A 16,944-nucleotide genomic window follows, 5' to 3' on the forward strand; every position below is an offset into this window, starting at 1 on the left:
AAGAGAATTGGTTTATTCTTTGGGTTCTACAATATTCACTTACTTTTTAGGGGAAACGCTATTTGGAATCTTTGTATTTTAATAAGTGTAGTCACTGGTGACACCTGCAACAAGCAGTTTTAAGCTTTTTTGGCTAAACCTCCTCACCGACCTCAGAATTCTACAAGGGGAAAAAAAAGCTTGATAAAAACCAGCTTTCTCAATTCTGAATAGTATTCCAATCATCCTCTGAACTAGGAAAGGCACAACCTGAAAACAACAGGGAAAATGCTAAAGTCCATTCAAAAAGAAATGTGGCACATCAAGAAAACCAGTATTATAGTAAATAAACCTTACTTCTGCAAAGCAGCCTGAACAATAAAAACTTCTAAATACAACAGTCAGCAATAACACCACCAAATCGAATACAAATTTCAGAAATGAGGGTTCAAGAGGAAAAGGGTATGAGATGTGGCTACAAATGAGGACATTTACACACTTAGAGACTCCATCTTCACACATTTTCCTAGGATTACTATATGACCTTAGAAGTTAGGCAGATGTTTTCATTTCTAATCTAATCAATGATGGTGGGTACATAGAAGACATTCAATAGTCTCATTGAATTTATCAGCATCTAAGACTAGAGTCTGAATATATAATAACAGAGTGGGATTACATTCAGAGTGGACTGTTAAGATATCAGGCCCTTGTCTATAACTAACAACAGTGCTACAACACAAAATCAAATAACTAAAAAAGTCACATATCACAAAGTAGCTGGGAAAGAATAATCTCCTTCTCTCCCCATCAAAGAGTTGAAAGTATTTCAAAGTGCTGAAACTCTAAAACATAATGAAATCAAAGATTCTAAAAAACATACCTGGTGATAAAAATCATCATCATCAAAGATCTCTTCATCCAAGTCCTTCAGGTGAGCATTGACAGGGACTTCAGGCAATATTTCCTGCATCAGCAAAGAGAAGGGGGAAAAGTATGTGTAGATTTTTAAATTTGTAGTTCTCTTATTAATAGTGACATACAGTACCCCCTCCCCCACACCATATGATTGTTGATAGGCTGAATTTCTTCTTTTTGAAAATTGTTAAAAGTCCTTTGACCAATTACCTACTGGGGAATGGCTCTTAGGGCTTGTGCATTCTAAATTTAGCTTAGACGACAGACTTTTAGCAAACATAAATAGATTTTTACAATTCTGGGGATTCATTATGTACCCATCAAATCAGCAAATAGTCAATGCTGGAATGGCTATGGGATAACAGACACTATAAATGGAGCTGTGAATTGATCCAACCACTTCGAAAAACAACTTGAAATTCTTCAAGAAAAGTGGCTAAAATACCCTTGGGCTGAGCAATACTCACTACTGATCACATATCCCAAGGAGGTCAAAGACTGAAAGGCTCAATATTCATAGCAAGATTTTTAACAACAAAAAAATGTGAAAAAAGTGGGTGCCCATCAATAAAGGAATGACTGTACAAACTGTGGCATAGTAATACAGATCTGTGATCTCATCGATGCATTTCCTTCAACAATCAAGATGACAAACCCCACCTATGTCTGTTCATCCTGTGGTAATATGAATGTGATAATATTTTTGGACATGAACAATCTGAGAATTTCTTTTATTTGATTATGAATATTTGTTTGCAAAAGTTTTGTTTTCTTTCTATCTTTTAAATTGGGAGGGATAAGGAGAAAATAAGTGCTTGTTAAATGAAAAATAAAATGGGAGACGAAAAATAATGTGAATGGAATAGAATACTGTAAGAAATGACTTTGCATCAGATCCAGGAACAGTGCAGAGACTCCAAGATAAGATCCATAACCACTTGAAAGAGTTTGATATAACCAAACATACAGGAAAAATCAAGTGGATGAAAAATGCCTGGTGTCCACATACACAGGTAAACAATCTCTAGAAAAATCTATCAGTACATATCGATCTTAGACAAAGAGACAATGAATTGAATTGGACACAGAAATGAAGAGGAGACTGGGATGTATTGCCTTTGGGAAAATGCAACGTTCTTTCAATGATTTCCAGTGACTTCTCCCTGAAACAAAGACCCACCTTTTCAATATCAATATTCTTCCTGTGTTGCTTGTGTGTGTGGTTTGTCCTTCATTCTTGAAGAGGACCATGACATCAGGAAAATGATGACATGACTTGCAATTGAACTGGAGTGAAGGAAGGCTGTGTAAAGCCACCAGCCTCACTTTCTCCTCTGGAACCATCTGAGTTCAGTGGCCAGATATAGATCAGGACGACTGGAGATAGCCCAACTCCTCTGAGTCATGGAGCATGATAGTTTCCCAAAAAACGCTATCACCCATGAGGCAATGGATAGATGAGGGGTGTTTGTGAGCAGAATGCAACACATACCAAACAAGGAATTAAGAACTGAAGGAAAACATGTCCTCAAAATATTAATAAAAAAGAAGACAGTTTGGTCCTGTAGTAAGAGTGAGGGAAAACCGACAACAGCCCAGTAGTTTTCTCCTAATGTCAAGAGAAATCAAGGAAGGTCCCTAGCACATTGAGTAGACTTCCATGACAAACAGGACATATGAGTCAAAGGGAGGCAGGCATGGAGAGAATACACTGATTAGATTACAAATCCATCTGAGTGGTAAAGACAAGGAACACAGAGTAACTTCAGAAGACTTGTGTGAACTGAGGCTGACCACAACAACGTAAAGGAACACTTTTAAAAAGCCATCAGAATTCAGATTAATACAATCTTAATTCTAGAGGACTGATGACAAAATATATTTCTATCACTATTATCATAACCGGCTCCTTAAATTTTGCGAAGCATTTTACATAAATTCTTCCATTTATGCCTTGATAGAGAAGCAACTGATCATGGATACAGAATGTGTGTGGCATGTCCGACATAGCTAATGTGTCTTATTTTGCTTAACTGTTTTTGTTACAAGGGACAGTTCTATTGGGGAGGAGGGATGTCGTTATTGAGAAGTGACTCAGTCTTCATATAATAATAACACTTTCTAAAAAAGAAGTGGGGGAAATTGTGGTACATAAATGCAACAGAATATTATTATGCTGTAAAAAAATAAATATGATGACTACGAAGAAGCATAGAAAGACCTCCATGAAATGATGCAGGGTGAAGTAAGCAGAGCCGAGAAAATAATATATACACTGCCTATAACCATGTAAACAGAAAGAGCAACCATACATGTAAAAAAAACACAAAAAGTGAATGTTGCAAAATGATGATAAACAAACATGGCTCCAAAGAAAAAGTATGAAAAGATACCTCCCTTCTTTACTCCTACTCTCTTCGCAGAAGTGGCAGGCTTATGGATGTGAAATGATATTGCATGTATTTTGGTTTTTTTTTAAATGTCCTAATTGTTTTTTGTTTTCTTCTTTTCTATTAATTTATGTTATCTGGGATGGCTTTCTGGGATAGGGGCAGGGATAAGAAATTTAAATAATGTAAAAAATGAGAGAAATTTAAACAATGTAAAAACAAAATAAATCAATAAAAATTATTTTTAAAATGTACTGGAGGGAGAAACATGCTATAATGAATTGAATAAAGTAGACTGGGCACTTTGTGTCTGTGGAATCACTCTTGAATACAGTGAAAGCATTGTAACAAGACAATCCACAACCCCAATTTTTCTCTCTCTTACTTTCTTTTAAAATGTAAATTCACAAGGGGGCAGACTTCTACCTATTTGATTTGCTCAATGGATGTGATAGAAATATTTAATGATCCCAACTCTAGCCTCTTTTCTCTAGGAGTGCTTCCCAAACACGGGCTCTTTGTTGGCAATGGTCCAAGGCAGATATTCAGTGGCAAAACATACTGCCAATACTTTTTACTCTCTAAAATTTCCAAACTTAAAAACTAAGTCACTATCCTCCTTTCTGCAATTTCCTTTTGTTCCTTTCCCCTTCCTTATTTATTTCCCTCTTGCTTCCATCTTCACCACTCAAGTCACTCAGAGCCCCACACTATACTCTGAATGGTGGTAGCACAGTCCAGATATTTTACTGGTTCACAAATGTAGTTTGGGAAACATAGTTTTCAACTGATTACAATTTGAATAAAAGCCTCTGAGACACAGACAACAGTTTTGATCTGTCCCAAATTAGAAATTTCTATAGAAGTGATTTTTTAGGATCAATCAAAAACCTAGATTCCTATTGCTTCATATCTCCTGTCCTCAAACCAAACTCAAAACTAAAAGCTTGCACATGAGGTTTTAAGGCTCCCGTATTTCAGATGACCCATTTAAAAGAAAATTTTTCCATCCCTTGTACTCTTCTCTTTCTCAATTATCCATTCAGTTGGTTTTTCCACTCTATACTTCTCTTACAAGCTGACTTTCTGTGGATAATGATATCCACAAGAACCTGCACAGCTTTTCAGTTAATTAACCACACAGATATTGTTCTCCATACGCCGCCGCCATCACAGAGTCCTTACCGGCTGCCCTGGCAAACTCTCGGGAACGGGCTCAGCTACTGGCTCAGCTCTGCCAAGTACACGGTACACAGAGCGCTTGGTTTGTGTCCTACGGAGTAATCTCTCTCTGTCCATCAGAATATGGTCAATCTGAGTCAAGACTGAGCGCTCAAAGGCACCAAAACCCTGCAAGCAAACAACATCAGCCAGTGGTTAAACACAGCAGCATTGGCTTCTCTATCTTTTCATGTCAGCAGAGGGAGAATGAACTGTGTTTATTGTTTAGAACTACATCTGCGGGTAGCTGGTTCTTTAAAAATCAACCTCAGAAAGACCCAAAGCTCTTTAATGGACTGGTCCACACCCTCTCTTAGGCAGACAACTTTTTCTTTCTCTAATAACAAAGAGCCAATCATTCCTATAGTATTTTTCATTTTCACCAAATTTGATTTCTAGAGATCTAGTATTTCTAAGGAAAAAGAGTGTTGTGCCTATGGTGGTTATAGCTCTGGGCCCATAACGAAGAGGAGAGAGGAGCTGTAAGGACCATGAAAACTAACCCAATGTCCTGCATCTGCAAGGAAGGCAGGTAGTGGGAATTCTTGATTACTATCATGTGATTTTTTTTTCTATCCAAGATAGCCAAAATACCAGTTTCCTAAAGTAATCCTGCCCTACCATAAGGCAACATATGCCCAGGTACATGCACACACATACCACACCAACCCCCAACACATATACTTGCCTTCCCCAGCTTGCCAGAAGCCAATCTGGTTTTGTCATGCCATTTCTGAAGTGTACGGTTCCTATAGGCTGTGAAATCGGCAAAGCGCTTTGCCATGAAGCCTGGATAGTCATCCATCTCCAGCTTCCTCTTGGGAGGGCCTCTCCTTTGCTGGTACTCCCCCACCATGGCCTCTTCTTCCTCACTAGGGATCTCTTCCTCACTAGGAAAAACAAGGAGATTTGCCCATTGTTGAGAGAAATCATCTAGTCAAAAAAAAAGGACTTATATATGTGAAGGGTCAGGAGAGAACCCTAGAGAGGTAAGACCTAGAGTTTGATACCCTGCCAATTCAGCCTACCTCTTACATTGAGAACAAGTAGCAGAGAACAAGTGAAGGCTCTCTGGTAGATGGGTGATGGGAAAAGGATACGAGGTGGGGACCATTTCATACTTGTAGGATGTCCAGATTAAGCCAAGCAAACTACACCTTGGGATATTTAGTGGACAACAAGCTCAATTTGAGCCAGTAGCAGTGTGACAGTCAAAAAACCTAATGTCGTGCTAGACTTCATTAAGAGAAGTTGAGTGATTTAACAAACGCATAAAAGAACGTTCCAAAACACTAATAACAAGGGAAACGCAAATGACAATGAGCCCGAGGTTTCGTCTCACATTCAGAAAATCTGCAAAGATGACAAAAGATGGGCACAGGCAGTGTTGGAGGGGTTTTGGAAATGCTGACACATGAATCCATCACTGGCGGAGCTGTAAATTAGCGCAATTATTTTAGAAAGCAATTTTGGAAATAAAGTGACCAAAATGCCCACATCCTTTGTCTCAGAGATTCCACAACTAAAATATACCCTGGTGAAAGTCACTGATAAAAAGAAGGGTAATAAAGAAGAGTCACTGATAAGATTAAAAAAAAAAAAAAGAACACACAAATTTACAGCAGCACTTTTCTGTGGTAGCAAATAGCTAGAAACAAAGAAGCACCAATCGAATGGGGAATAGGCTAAATAAATTGTGGTATATGAAGGTAAAGGAATATTACTATGCTGTAAGAAATGATAAATATGATGAATACAGAGAAGCCATGGAAAGACTTACAGGAATTGATGATGCAAAATGAAGTAAGCAGAACCAATGACTATAACAATGTAAGTGAAAAGGACAACCAGAAAGCAATCAAAAGTTAATGTTGCAAAATTACAAATTACATGGCCACCAAGAAAAGTCATGAAAAAACATGTTCCCCCAACTCTCCAGTAGAGGACAGAGGTCTATGGCAGTGGAACACTGTATATATTCCACCCCCTCCTTTTTTTGGATGTACTGATTGGTTCTGATGACTTTTTTTCTTCCTCCTCTTTTTCTTATTTTCTTTTTTAAAAAAATCTTTGTTTTATAGAAAGGATCTCTCTTTGGGAAGGGGGAGGGCGGCAGGGGGAAATTTAGGTGATGTAAAAACAAAAGATAATATAGATGGAAGTAAATTTTTGGTCAGGTCTAGTTAGACTAGATAAACTTCTGAGGCCCCTTTCAACTAGGGCCTCCTGTTCAAAGGCCATGTTCAGACAGGGCCACAGAATACCCAAAAAGGCAGTTTTGATTATTTCTAAGAGTTTACTCTCACAAATACAAAAAGAAAACTGAGCACCCTGTCTTTATGGCCTAAAATAGGTGAATTTCAGAAAATTAACCAGAGATGTGGTGCAGTGGATAGAGCGCTGGGTCTGGAGTCAGGAAGACTCATCTTCCTGAGTTCAAATCTGGCCTCAGACACTTATTAGCTATGTGACTCTGAGCAAGTCACTTAACCCTATCTGCCTTAGTTCCTCATCTGTAAAGTGAAGTGGAGAAGGAAACAGCAAACCATTCCAGTATCTTTGCCCAGGAAAACCTCAAATGGAGTCACAAAGAGTCAGACATGACTGCAACGACTACACAACAACAAACCAGAAACAGAAGTAAACACATGATAAAGGCTTTTAATAACATTAGAGTCAGCTAGATTATTACTGATGAACATCCAAAAACGGATATCAAAAGCAGAAAGCTAAAGAATACTCCCAAATACAACTTTGAATCAAAAGCCAAAATAGAAAGGTGGACTAATAATGATTCATGAAAGATGGAAGCATCAGGCTCATCTAATACCTTGGCCCTAAGAAATATAAGAAAAAGACAAGCAGCAGTATCAGGGCCAAAATGCGGCACAGCAGAATACAACTATTGCATATAGCTTGGTTTTCAAAAGGGGCATTTGTGCAACTCAGACTTCAACTTTTAAAAAACCTTTATTGATGTTTTGTTTTTATATTTCAAACATTAACAGATTACTCCCACTTCATGAGAAGACTCATATCAGAGCAAAACAATTACATAAAACTAAAATACAACTCATCTGAAAGTGCATGTAACATCTCACATCTGTAGTACTCTCCAACTTTTTAAAAAAAATGAACAAAATATCTATTTTTCTCTCTCTCCCGCCTCCTGATCCATGAAAAAAAAAAAACCCAATGAACTTCTGGTAACAAATATGCAGGGTCACGTAAAATAAATTCCCTCAATGGTTACATGCAAAAAATTTATGGCTCATTCTGCACTATAACCATCACCCCTCTGTCATGAACCCCTCTGTCATACTTAGCCATACCTGGGACATAGTATGCATTTAATAATGTATACTGATGCTTCATCACTGGTCCTCTCATCGTATTGGCCATAGTTTTTACAGCTTTTGAAGTTGTCTGTTTTTACAGTGTTGTTGCTGTATAAACTGTTCCCCTGGTTTTGCTCATTTCACTCTTTATCAATTTACAAAAGTCCTCAAAACCATTTTTTATAATACTGATGTTACAGCATGGATTGTTCTTCTGGTTCTGCTTATTTCACTGTGTGAGTTTCACATGGTCTTTTCTTCTTCGTATATAATCGGGTCATCTAAGTCTTCCCATGCCTTTTGGAAATCATCTAGTTCCTCATTTCTTACAGCACGATAACAGTACTCCATTACATTCACATACCACACTGCACTTCTGCCTTGTCCAGATGAAAACATGGGCCTGTGTGCACAGCTTAGGAGAGGGACTGATCCCTTCTCTATGGAGCACCTTTATCACTGACTATGGAGGGGATCCTGGGCAGGTCATTTTCCCTCTCTCACCTGCTTCCTCAGCAGCTAGATGAGAAAACCCTCTGAGGCACCTTCCAGTGCTAACCCTATGGCCTTACGATAAATGTGGGCAAAGGAGGAAAAAAGACAAGCATGAAGTGAGGAGCAGAGTAACAAAGCTAGCTGAAAAGGAACAATGCCTTGGTGGACATAGGAGAGTGGGGCAGTTGTCGAAATAAAATCTTCCAGAAGAATTACCCTCCTCATCATGTTGAAAAAGATGGTAACTCAGAGATTCTAAAGTAATGGTCCATAGTGTGCTTCACGATGCTAAATTAATCAGTCTTTTAAACAGTTAATATCTAAAATTAAAAATCCAATATGTTTTGTCCTGGTAAAGTTCTCTGCAATCAGACATCATCCAGACTTCACAGACTGATCTTGGGCAAGGCTTCTGCACATAACTGAGGGCCATGGAGTTAAACAATTCCCTGGAGCATGCCTATAGTTTCCTGCTATAGTCCCTGAGAACTGTTCTTTCCTATGGCTATAACGCCCTCCTTGCCAGCGTCCACCTTTCCTTTCAGTTCTGGAACTCCCATCCCGGAGTCCAAACTAATGAGGGCCTCACAGGACCCACTATCTCTAGTCACCCCAAACATGTTTCACATCACCATCTTACTGGCAGCTTAATTTGTAAACAAATCCTCCCTCCATTCCTAGCTCTGGAACCAGATTCTGTCTTGCTTTCTTATTTGTATCCTCAGTACTTGGGACACAGCGTGTACTTAATAAACGCGTTTTCATTCATTCATTCTACTGAATGTCTACCCTTCCTTTAAAGCTAACCTCAGAGACTACCCCATCCATGAAAAGTCTTCTTTGACTTAACCCCAATTGCCCTGCCTTCCCCCCTGCAAAAAAAAAAAAAAAAGAAAAAGTCTTCTTTGATCTTCCACAGTGAGTCCTAACACCTACCAAACTCTTTCTGCACATAGTTTATTAAAAGTACTCCCAGAAGACTTATATGAACTGATACAAAGTGAAGTTAACAAAACCAGCAGAACACTGTACACAGTAATGGCAATATTATAAGGATGATTAACTGTAAAAGATTTAGCTATTCTGATCAATATGATCCATGACAATTCCAAAGAACTCATGATGAAAAATACTATCCACCTCCAGAAAGCTGATGAACTGAGTGCAGACTGAAGCATGATATTTTCCTACTTTCTTTATTTTTCTTGCTTTTTTGGGGGGGAGGGCAACTGGTTATTATGGAAATATGTTTCGCATAACTTCACAGGTGTGATGGGTAACATTTTGCTTGCCTTCTCAATGGGTGGGGAGAGAATTTGGAATTCAAAAAAAAAAATTAGCTAAGTCCAGATACTGATGTCTATTTCTGTTCTGCCACCCCATAGGCATGCCCTCCTCCAACCCTGACTTGTAGATTACTAACTCCTATGATGGTGGGAATCAGTCCCGAAGCTTTCTACTTCCCCCATGTCTAACTCAGGGCTCTGCACAGAGCAGGTACTGATTAATCTTACAAGTCCACGAGCCATCCTGTCTTCTATGCAGGCAGACACTTATTCAATGCCATAAACATTAGGTGTTGCTCTCTACATGGAAAAGTCAGGGTTTTTTGTTCACAAATAATAAAATACCACCCAGGAAAGTAGGGGAGGAACAGACCTGCTCACTCCCATCCCTATGTCCATTCCCTCTTTACCTTTCTTCTTTAGGTTTTGTTCCATCTACGAGGTATCTTGTGTCTGGATACTGGTAAAGCAGTTCCTCCTGAAGATCCACCAAAGACCTAAGCAATGCTTTAAGTGCCTTGTGGCCTAGGAAACAGAGCATACAATTATGACAACTGTTGATCATTCCCCAAATACAAGTGATACACAACTCTGGCACCAAGGAAAATGGGGTGACATTCTCTATTTTATAACCACATGCAATTGGAAAGGCAAATAGTCCATGTGCACATTAGTAAGTCTCTGATATAATTCACTTCTATCACTCTTACCAATGACTAGTTATGTGACCTTGAAAAAGTCATTTTGCTTCTCTTAAGCCTTGGTTAGCTTAAGTAGAAAAGGAAGCTACTGCTATTTCCAAAAGCACTATTAGAAATTCCAATGGGGACGTAATATAAAGGACTTTGTAATCAAAAATCAATATATAAATTAGTATTGCCAGAATTAATCATTTCATCCTTGAATCTTGGCTTCTGAAGCACCACTGGCTGGTGATTTACCAGTGCTCACCTCTTTAATAATTTTCCGCTACCATCTGTTTTGGCAACTCCTTGTCCCTAAAAATGCTCTCTGACTTCACCATTTTCTCCTACTATCTCTCTCTGCCCTACAATGTCCTAGGACTCTGTTCTAAGTAAGACCCCTACTTTTCTCTTTGTAGACTTCTTCCTTTGGGAATCTTATCTATCTCTAGTTTTAACTATCAGTTTTTCATTCTTCAACTTTACTCTTTTAGTTAATCAATGAGTAATGTATTGAAATTCATAAAAGAAGCTAAAACTGGCAGGCAGAACCTAGATTTTGAATTGTTTTGCGGTAAGAGCAATGACTCTGGGTTGATTAATCCTCCTTATCACCTGATTCCCCACTATTATAACACTTTTACATAGTTAATGCTTTAAGTTTTACAAAGGATTTTTCTTACAACCACCCTATGAGAAGGACTATTAACTCCATTTTACAGATGAAGCAAATGAGGTGAAGTGACTTGCCCATGGTCACATAGTTAATCAGTGTTATAATCTGAGATTAGGCCTCTTGATTCCAGGCCTAACACTGATCATTACACTGTTCTATTGCCTATCAACAGACTGCAGTTATGGGGCAGCCAGCTGGTTAAGCCTAGGGGTAGATCAAAGATCTCAGCCATTAGGTCAAGAACTTACTAGTCAATAAGATCTGTTGGGAAACCAGAAAATAGTCAAGCAGAAACTAAGCTGAGACCAAAATTTCAAACCATATACCAAAAAAAAGCTCCTAATGGGTACATGATTTAGACATAAAGGGTGACATCATAAATTAGAGTAGCGTGGAAGAAATTAGCAGCCACATGACCAAACGAGCTAGAAAGGCTCACGAATGGTAAAACGGACAATCTGATTACATAAAATTTAAAAGTTTTTAAACAAAACCAATGTAGCTAAAACCAGAAGCAAAATGAGGAAATCTAGAGAAAACCTTTGTAGCAAGTTTCTCAATAAGTCTCATTTATTTCTAAGATATATCCCTAAATATTTGACTCAAAAGTTTAAGAATAAGAGCCGGGCTCCAATTAATTGTTGAAGAATATGACAATTTTTACAGAAAGAAATCCAAGTTATCAATATCCATGTGAAAAAATGTTCTGAATCAATAGTAAAGAAACGCACATTAGAACTGCTGAAGTACCACCTCATATCTATTAGATTGCCAAAGTTGGCAAAAAAGAAAAATGACAAATGCTAGAAGGGCTGTGGAAAAATAGGTACTTTAATGCACGACTTAGCGAAGCTGTGAACTAGTCCATCTATTCAAGAAAGTATTTTGGAACTATGACCAAAAAGTTATTAAACTATGCATCCCCTTTCACCCAACAATACCACTACTAAGTCTATATACCCCAAAGAGCTCAAAGAAAGAAGAAAAGGGCACATATATTAAAAAATGTTTTTAGCAGCTCTTTTTGTGGTGGCAAAGAATAGAAAACTGAGGGAGTGCCTATCAACTGGCAAATGGTTGAATAATTTCGGTGGAATGCTATTGTGCTGTAAGAAATGAAGGGGATGGTTTTAGAAAAACCCAGGAAGACTTGTATGAACTGATACAGAGTGAAGTGAGAAAAACCAGGAAAACAATTTATGCAATAACAATGAAATTATAAAAACAAACAACTTGAACTCTGATCAACACAGTGGAACCAATCACAATTCCACAGGATTTATGATAAAATATTGCCCACCTCTAGATAGAGTGGTGACAGACTCAGGAGTGCAGACTAAAGCATATTATTTTTGGACATGGCTAATACCGGAATTTGTTTTCCTCAACTATACACTTGTAACAGGTTTTGTTTTTCTTGCTTTCTCAATGGATGGAGGAAGGGTAGGTAAGAAGAAAAAATTCAAAACTAAAAAAATTTTTTTTAAAGACTAGAGGTAAAGTCTGTGGACAAAGAATGAAAAGGAGCTAAGGGATCTGAGCATAGTGTATGGAAAGATTGCTAGATTTGGAGTCAAAGGATCCAGGTTTTGATCTGATCTCTGCTGCTTATTCTCTTTGTGACTTTTCTTCTTTGGGTCTCAGTTCCTCATCTGTAAAAAGGAGCTGAACTAGATGGCCTCTAAGGGCTCTCCCATCTCTAGTCATTCAACCCATAACCAGATGCAGGCTAGTACAGTGAAAACAGCACTGGACTGAGATCCCAGGAGACCTATGTTTAAGCCCCAACTTTGTCAACTCTGGACAAGCTATGTTTACTTGATTTTGGGGGGCTCAGTTTAATCCTGAAGAAGTTGGATTAGATAAAGTCCCTTCCACCTCTAAATATACTCTGCATCTTATGCCTTCATCTCCTTGCCAAGAGCCAGAGGTTTTCAACAATGACATGCTACACTCTCCTTCTTTTCTATACTCTAATTCCACATGAACAATATTCTCTACACTATATTCACATGAATGTTCTTCCTTCTAACACAACATAACAAAAATGCAATTCCATGTGTTCTCTTCTTTTTCCCTTGCCTGAATTCATTATTTACACTGAAAATTATGTCTCACATATATATATATATAATATTATATTTATTATGTCTATTTTTGAAACCTTAAGATCTCTGATACCTTTGGGGGATCCCTTTACTCTGCATGTTCAATGAGTCATTAAATCTCATCAATTCTTATCATGCAATTATCAGTGATATTTATCTCTTTTTCTCAAGGCCCACTGTCACTGATCTTTTCCACACAATGATTGTCTTTAACTTAGGCCACTGTCACTGATCTTTTCCACACAATGATTGTCTTTAACTTAGGTCACCGTTAACTCCTCTTCTCTGCATACCCTAGATATCCTATAGCCTATACTATCTTCTAACCACGGATTTCAAAGCCCTCTATAAATCTGTTCTATCTTCCTTTTGAGCTTCTGACCTGCCCCATTTGCCCATATCCATCTGTGTAGCCTCCTCATTCTTTCCCACGCCAGCCTGGCAGAAGCGACCCCTCATCTCCTAATGCACTGAACATCTCCTCTACTTAAGAGACAACATTTTTACTTCAAAAATATAAATTAACTCAGTGATACCACTACTAGGCTCATACTTAGTAAGCTCTGTATGTAAAAATACATATAGAAGCTCTTTTGTTGTTGCAGCAAAGCACTGGAAACAAAAAGGATGTCCACCAATTGGAGAATGGTTAAATAAATCATGTTAAATGAATGTAATGGAATATTCTCGAGATATGAGAAATTACTAAAAAGACAGTTTCCAAGAAACTTGGGAAGACTTAGGTGAACTGATATAGATTTTACCATTAGGCTTTGCATATAATAAAACATTGTAGGGGGAAAAACACTTTGAAAGTTTTAAGAACTTTGGCTAATGTAATGACTAATCATGACTACAAAAGAAAGAGATAAGGACGTCTGCCACCCACCTCCTGATAGAGAGGTAATGGACTAAAGGTACAGACTGAGATACAAATTTTGGATATGGCAAACGTGCAGATTTGGGGAGGTGGGGGTTTCTTACTACTTGCCGAAAGGATTGTTTTTCTTTCTTTGTTGGGGGGAGAGTATTTGGGTGGGGAGGGAAGTTAGTATTGCCAAAAAAAGAAAAGGACTCACTGAAACATTTTTTTTAATGCAAGGAAACATCCAGAAGGAAGCTCAGAAGGAAATTGACAAGCAGGACAGTTTTCAAAGTAATATATCGAATTTATTATATGTGTATGTATTTTAAAGCATGCTGTACATAAGAGAGATGCTCAGTTTCACAAATAATCTTTTTTTTCTGTTCTACTTTGTACATGGAAATGTTCTTTTTTTGGTTCTTTATCAAATCTAGAATAAAAAAATTTAACCAAAAAAAAATTTAAATGCACTTAAGCTCTTACATACTTCAAAAAAGCCTTCCCAGACTGCACAGAAGGAAATAAAGAACACTTTGCTCAAATCACTCACTCACTCAACATTTATTAATTGCAGGTACATTTATTAAGCACTTACTATGTGCCTGGTACAGTACTAGGCACTGGTGATACAAATACAAGAATGAAACAATACCTACTTGGAAGAAGTATACATTCTAATGGGGGAGAAACGGAAGTACATATACAAATATACACAGAATAAATAAAAGTTAATAAATACAAAGTAGATTGAGAGGAAGGGCAATATCAGCAGCTAGTAGTGGATCATAAAGAGCTTCATGTGAGGTGGTGCCTGAACTCCATCTTGAGTGAAGAGATAGACTCTATGAGGTAGAGGTACGGAGGAAGTGAATTCCAGGCATGGGAATAGACAGTGCAAAGGCAGAGAGAGGAAGTGAAATGTCATGTGTGAGGAACAAGTAGAGGTCAGTTTGGCTGCATCAGAAAGTACAAGAGAGGAAGTAATGTACAATGAAGGAAGGATAGGTAGAGATCAGATTATGAAGGGCTTTAAAAGCTAAACCGAGAAGCTTATATACTATCCTAGAGTCAACAGAGAGCCACAGGAGTTTGAATAAGGGAGCAAGAAAATCAGATCTTCATCTAAGGAAAATCACGTTAGCAGCTATATGTAGGGTGAACTGGAGTGGAAAGACAAGGAGGCCAATTAGGAGGCCATTATAATCATCTAGATGAGAAGTGATGAGGGTCTGACCTATAATGGTAGAAAAATAAACAGAGAGAATAGGTCAAGATGTAAGAGGTAGAAACGGCAAGATTTGACAATTGAGGACCTGAGGAGCTGGGGATAATGCCAAAGTTACAGCCCTGGGAGGCCAGAAGGATGGTGATGCTCCCAGAGAGATAAGAACATTTGGGAAAAGAGAAGGTTTGGAAGAAAACCAATAATAATAATGATAAATTCTGCCTTGGACATGCTAAGCTGGAGATGTCTCCAGGAGTTTTATAACCCGCTTATTACTCTTGTTACAATAAGAGCAACTCGTTTGTACGTAGTTAGTGCTTTAAGTTTTACAAAGTGCTTTTCTCACAACAACCCTGTGAGGTAGTTAAGTAGGTAGTATTACCGGCCCCGTTTTACAGATAAGGAAACTGAGGCTTAGAATGACTTGCCCACGGTCATTTTAAAATGACAGCTCTGTAGAGAGCTGGCCTCAGTCAGGATGAGATGGGTTGAATTCCAGCCTCTGACATACTCTGGGTAAATGACTTAACTTCTCAGAGCCCCTGGCAGCTCTGTGAGACTATATAAGTTGTACAACAGATGCTAACAGATGCTAATCCACACTGGTAGAAAGTATCCTCACTGCAGAAGTCCCTAAAGTGATGAATTCATAAATTTAAAAAATTAAAATTATAAAGGACAGTACTGCTCTTGCATGTAAAAGTGGCCCATTCATTTTTAACTGTCTTTATTACATTAAAAGCTCTCTGCGATCAGAGCTTATCTGTTCTATTTTCAGTAGTACTTCCTGTCCTTTAGCAATCAGTACCACACATGCTGTCAGTTTACAACAAACATGACCTGAACAATTCAAAATGCTTATTTATATGCAGCCAGAGTTCTCAACTTGTTGTTCTCAAACCTAATCTTTGAAAAGAACTGAACAGAAACAAGCAGAGCTAAAGAGAGACAAATATATAATAAGATAGAAAAAAAATCAATATATTTTCATTTTAAAGGCAAAAATTATTTTAAGTATCTAGACTGTGGAATAAAACATACGCTAATTTATGAAAAATAGAAGAAAAAATGTTCAAGGGACATAAAGGAAATGAAAAGGATGCAAATAATACTTACAAATATCAAGCCACTAGTGCTTATCTGTAGAGGAAAAGCTGAAAATCTCTCAATTAACTGGAGACTCCCCAGTAGCTCCCACTTCTTAAAGCATTTACAGTAACTAGGGGAAAAATAAAGGGGAAAAAAGTACACTGGGCAGGGGGGAAGGTGGGATTGGCTGGAATGGTCAGGAAAAAAATTAGTCCTTATTCAGATTTTTATAAAAGTGCCTAGCCACTATGCCTCTTCCCTCCTCTCCAGAGGGGGTGTGTATATGTGAATTATATACTTTTTACATGAAAAATATGAATTGGCTTTGCAAATGGAGAGCCATATAAAATCTTCCAGGATCAGAAATGACCACCACCATCTTCATTTCAGTTCACCTCTATGCAGAGACCAACAACCATTCAGGTTCCCCAGCCTTACTGAGTCTGGCAGCAACAATAGTTCAAATTTGTCACCTTTCTAGATGTCACTATCTAAAATTTGGAAACAAAGAGTCAGGCGGGGCAGAAGTCACAGGACAACCTGTATAGTTCAAGGCTGCTTCCCCCAAATACCACACCAAAATGGGATTTTTACATGTGGTAATCTGGAAATTGTGAAGGCCTCCATAGCAAGGCCCTAACTTTTAAGGCCACTTTCAAATACTTCACAAA

At 38.1% G+C, this 16,944-nt stretch overlaps 1 protein-coding gene across 2 annotated transcripts in view; it reads right to left on the bottom strand.

The window, feature by feature from the left end:
* AATF (apoptosis antagonizing transcription factor) overlaps positions 1-16,944 on the bottom strand; it is a 126,281-nt gene that overhangs the window by 79,886 nt on the left and 29,451 nt on the right. For both annotated transcript variants that reach the window (XM_036753331.1, XM_036753330.1), the window contains exons 5-8: positions 10,038-10,152; positions 5,197-5,398; positions 4,473-4,637; positions 863-946 (exon numbers count right to left, since the gene is read on the bottom strand). In XM_036753331.1, coding sequence (XP_036609226.1) covers positions 863-946; positions 4,473-4,637; positions 5,197-5,398; positions 10,038-10,152 — 566 coding nt within the window. The remainder of the gene's footprint in view (positions 1-862; positions 947-4,472; positions 4,638-5,196; positions 5,399-10,037; positions 10,153-16,944) is intronic.

This window comes from Trichosurus vulpecula, chromosome 4, assembly GCF_011100635.1.
Source record: "Trichosurus vulpecula isolate mTriVul1 chromosome 4, mTriVul1.pri, whole genome shotgun sequence".
NCBI classification, from domain to species: domain Eukaryota; kingdom Metazoa; phylum Chordata; class Mammalia; order Diprotodontia; family Phalangeridae; genus Trichosurus; species Trichosurus vulpecula.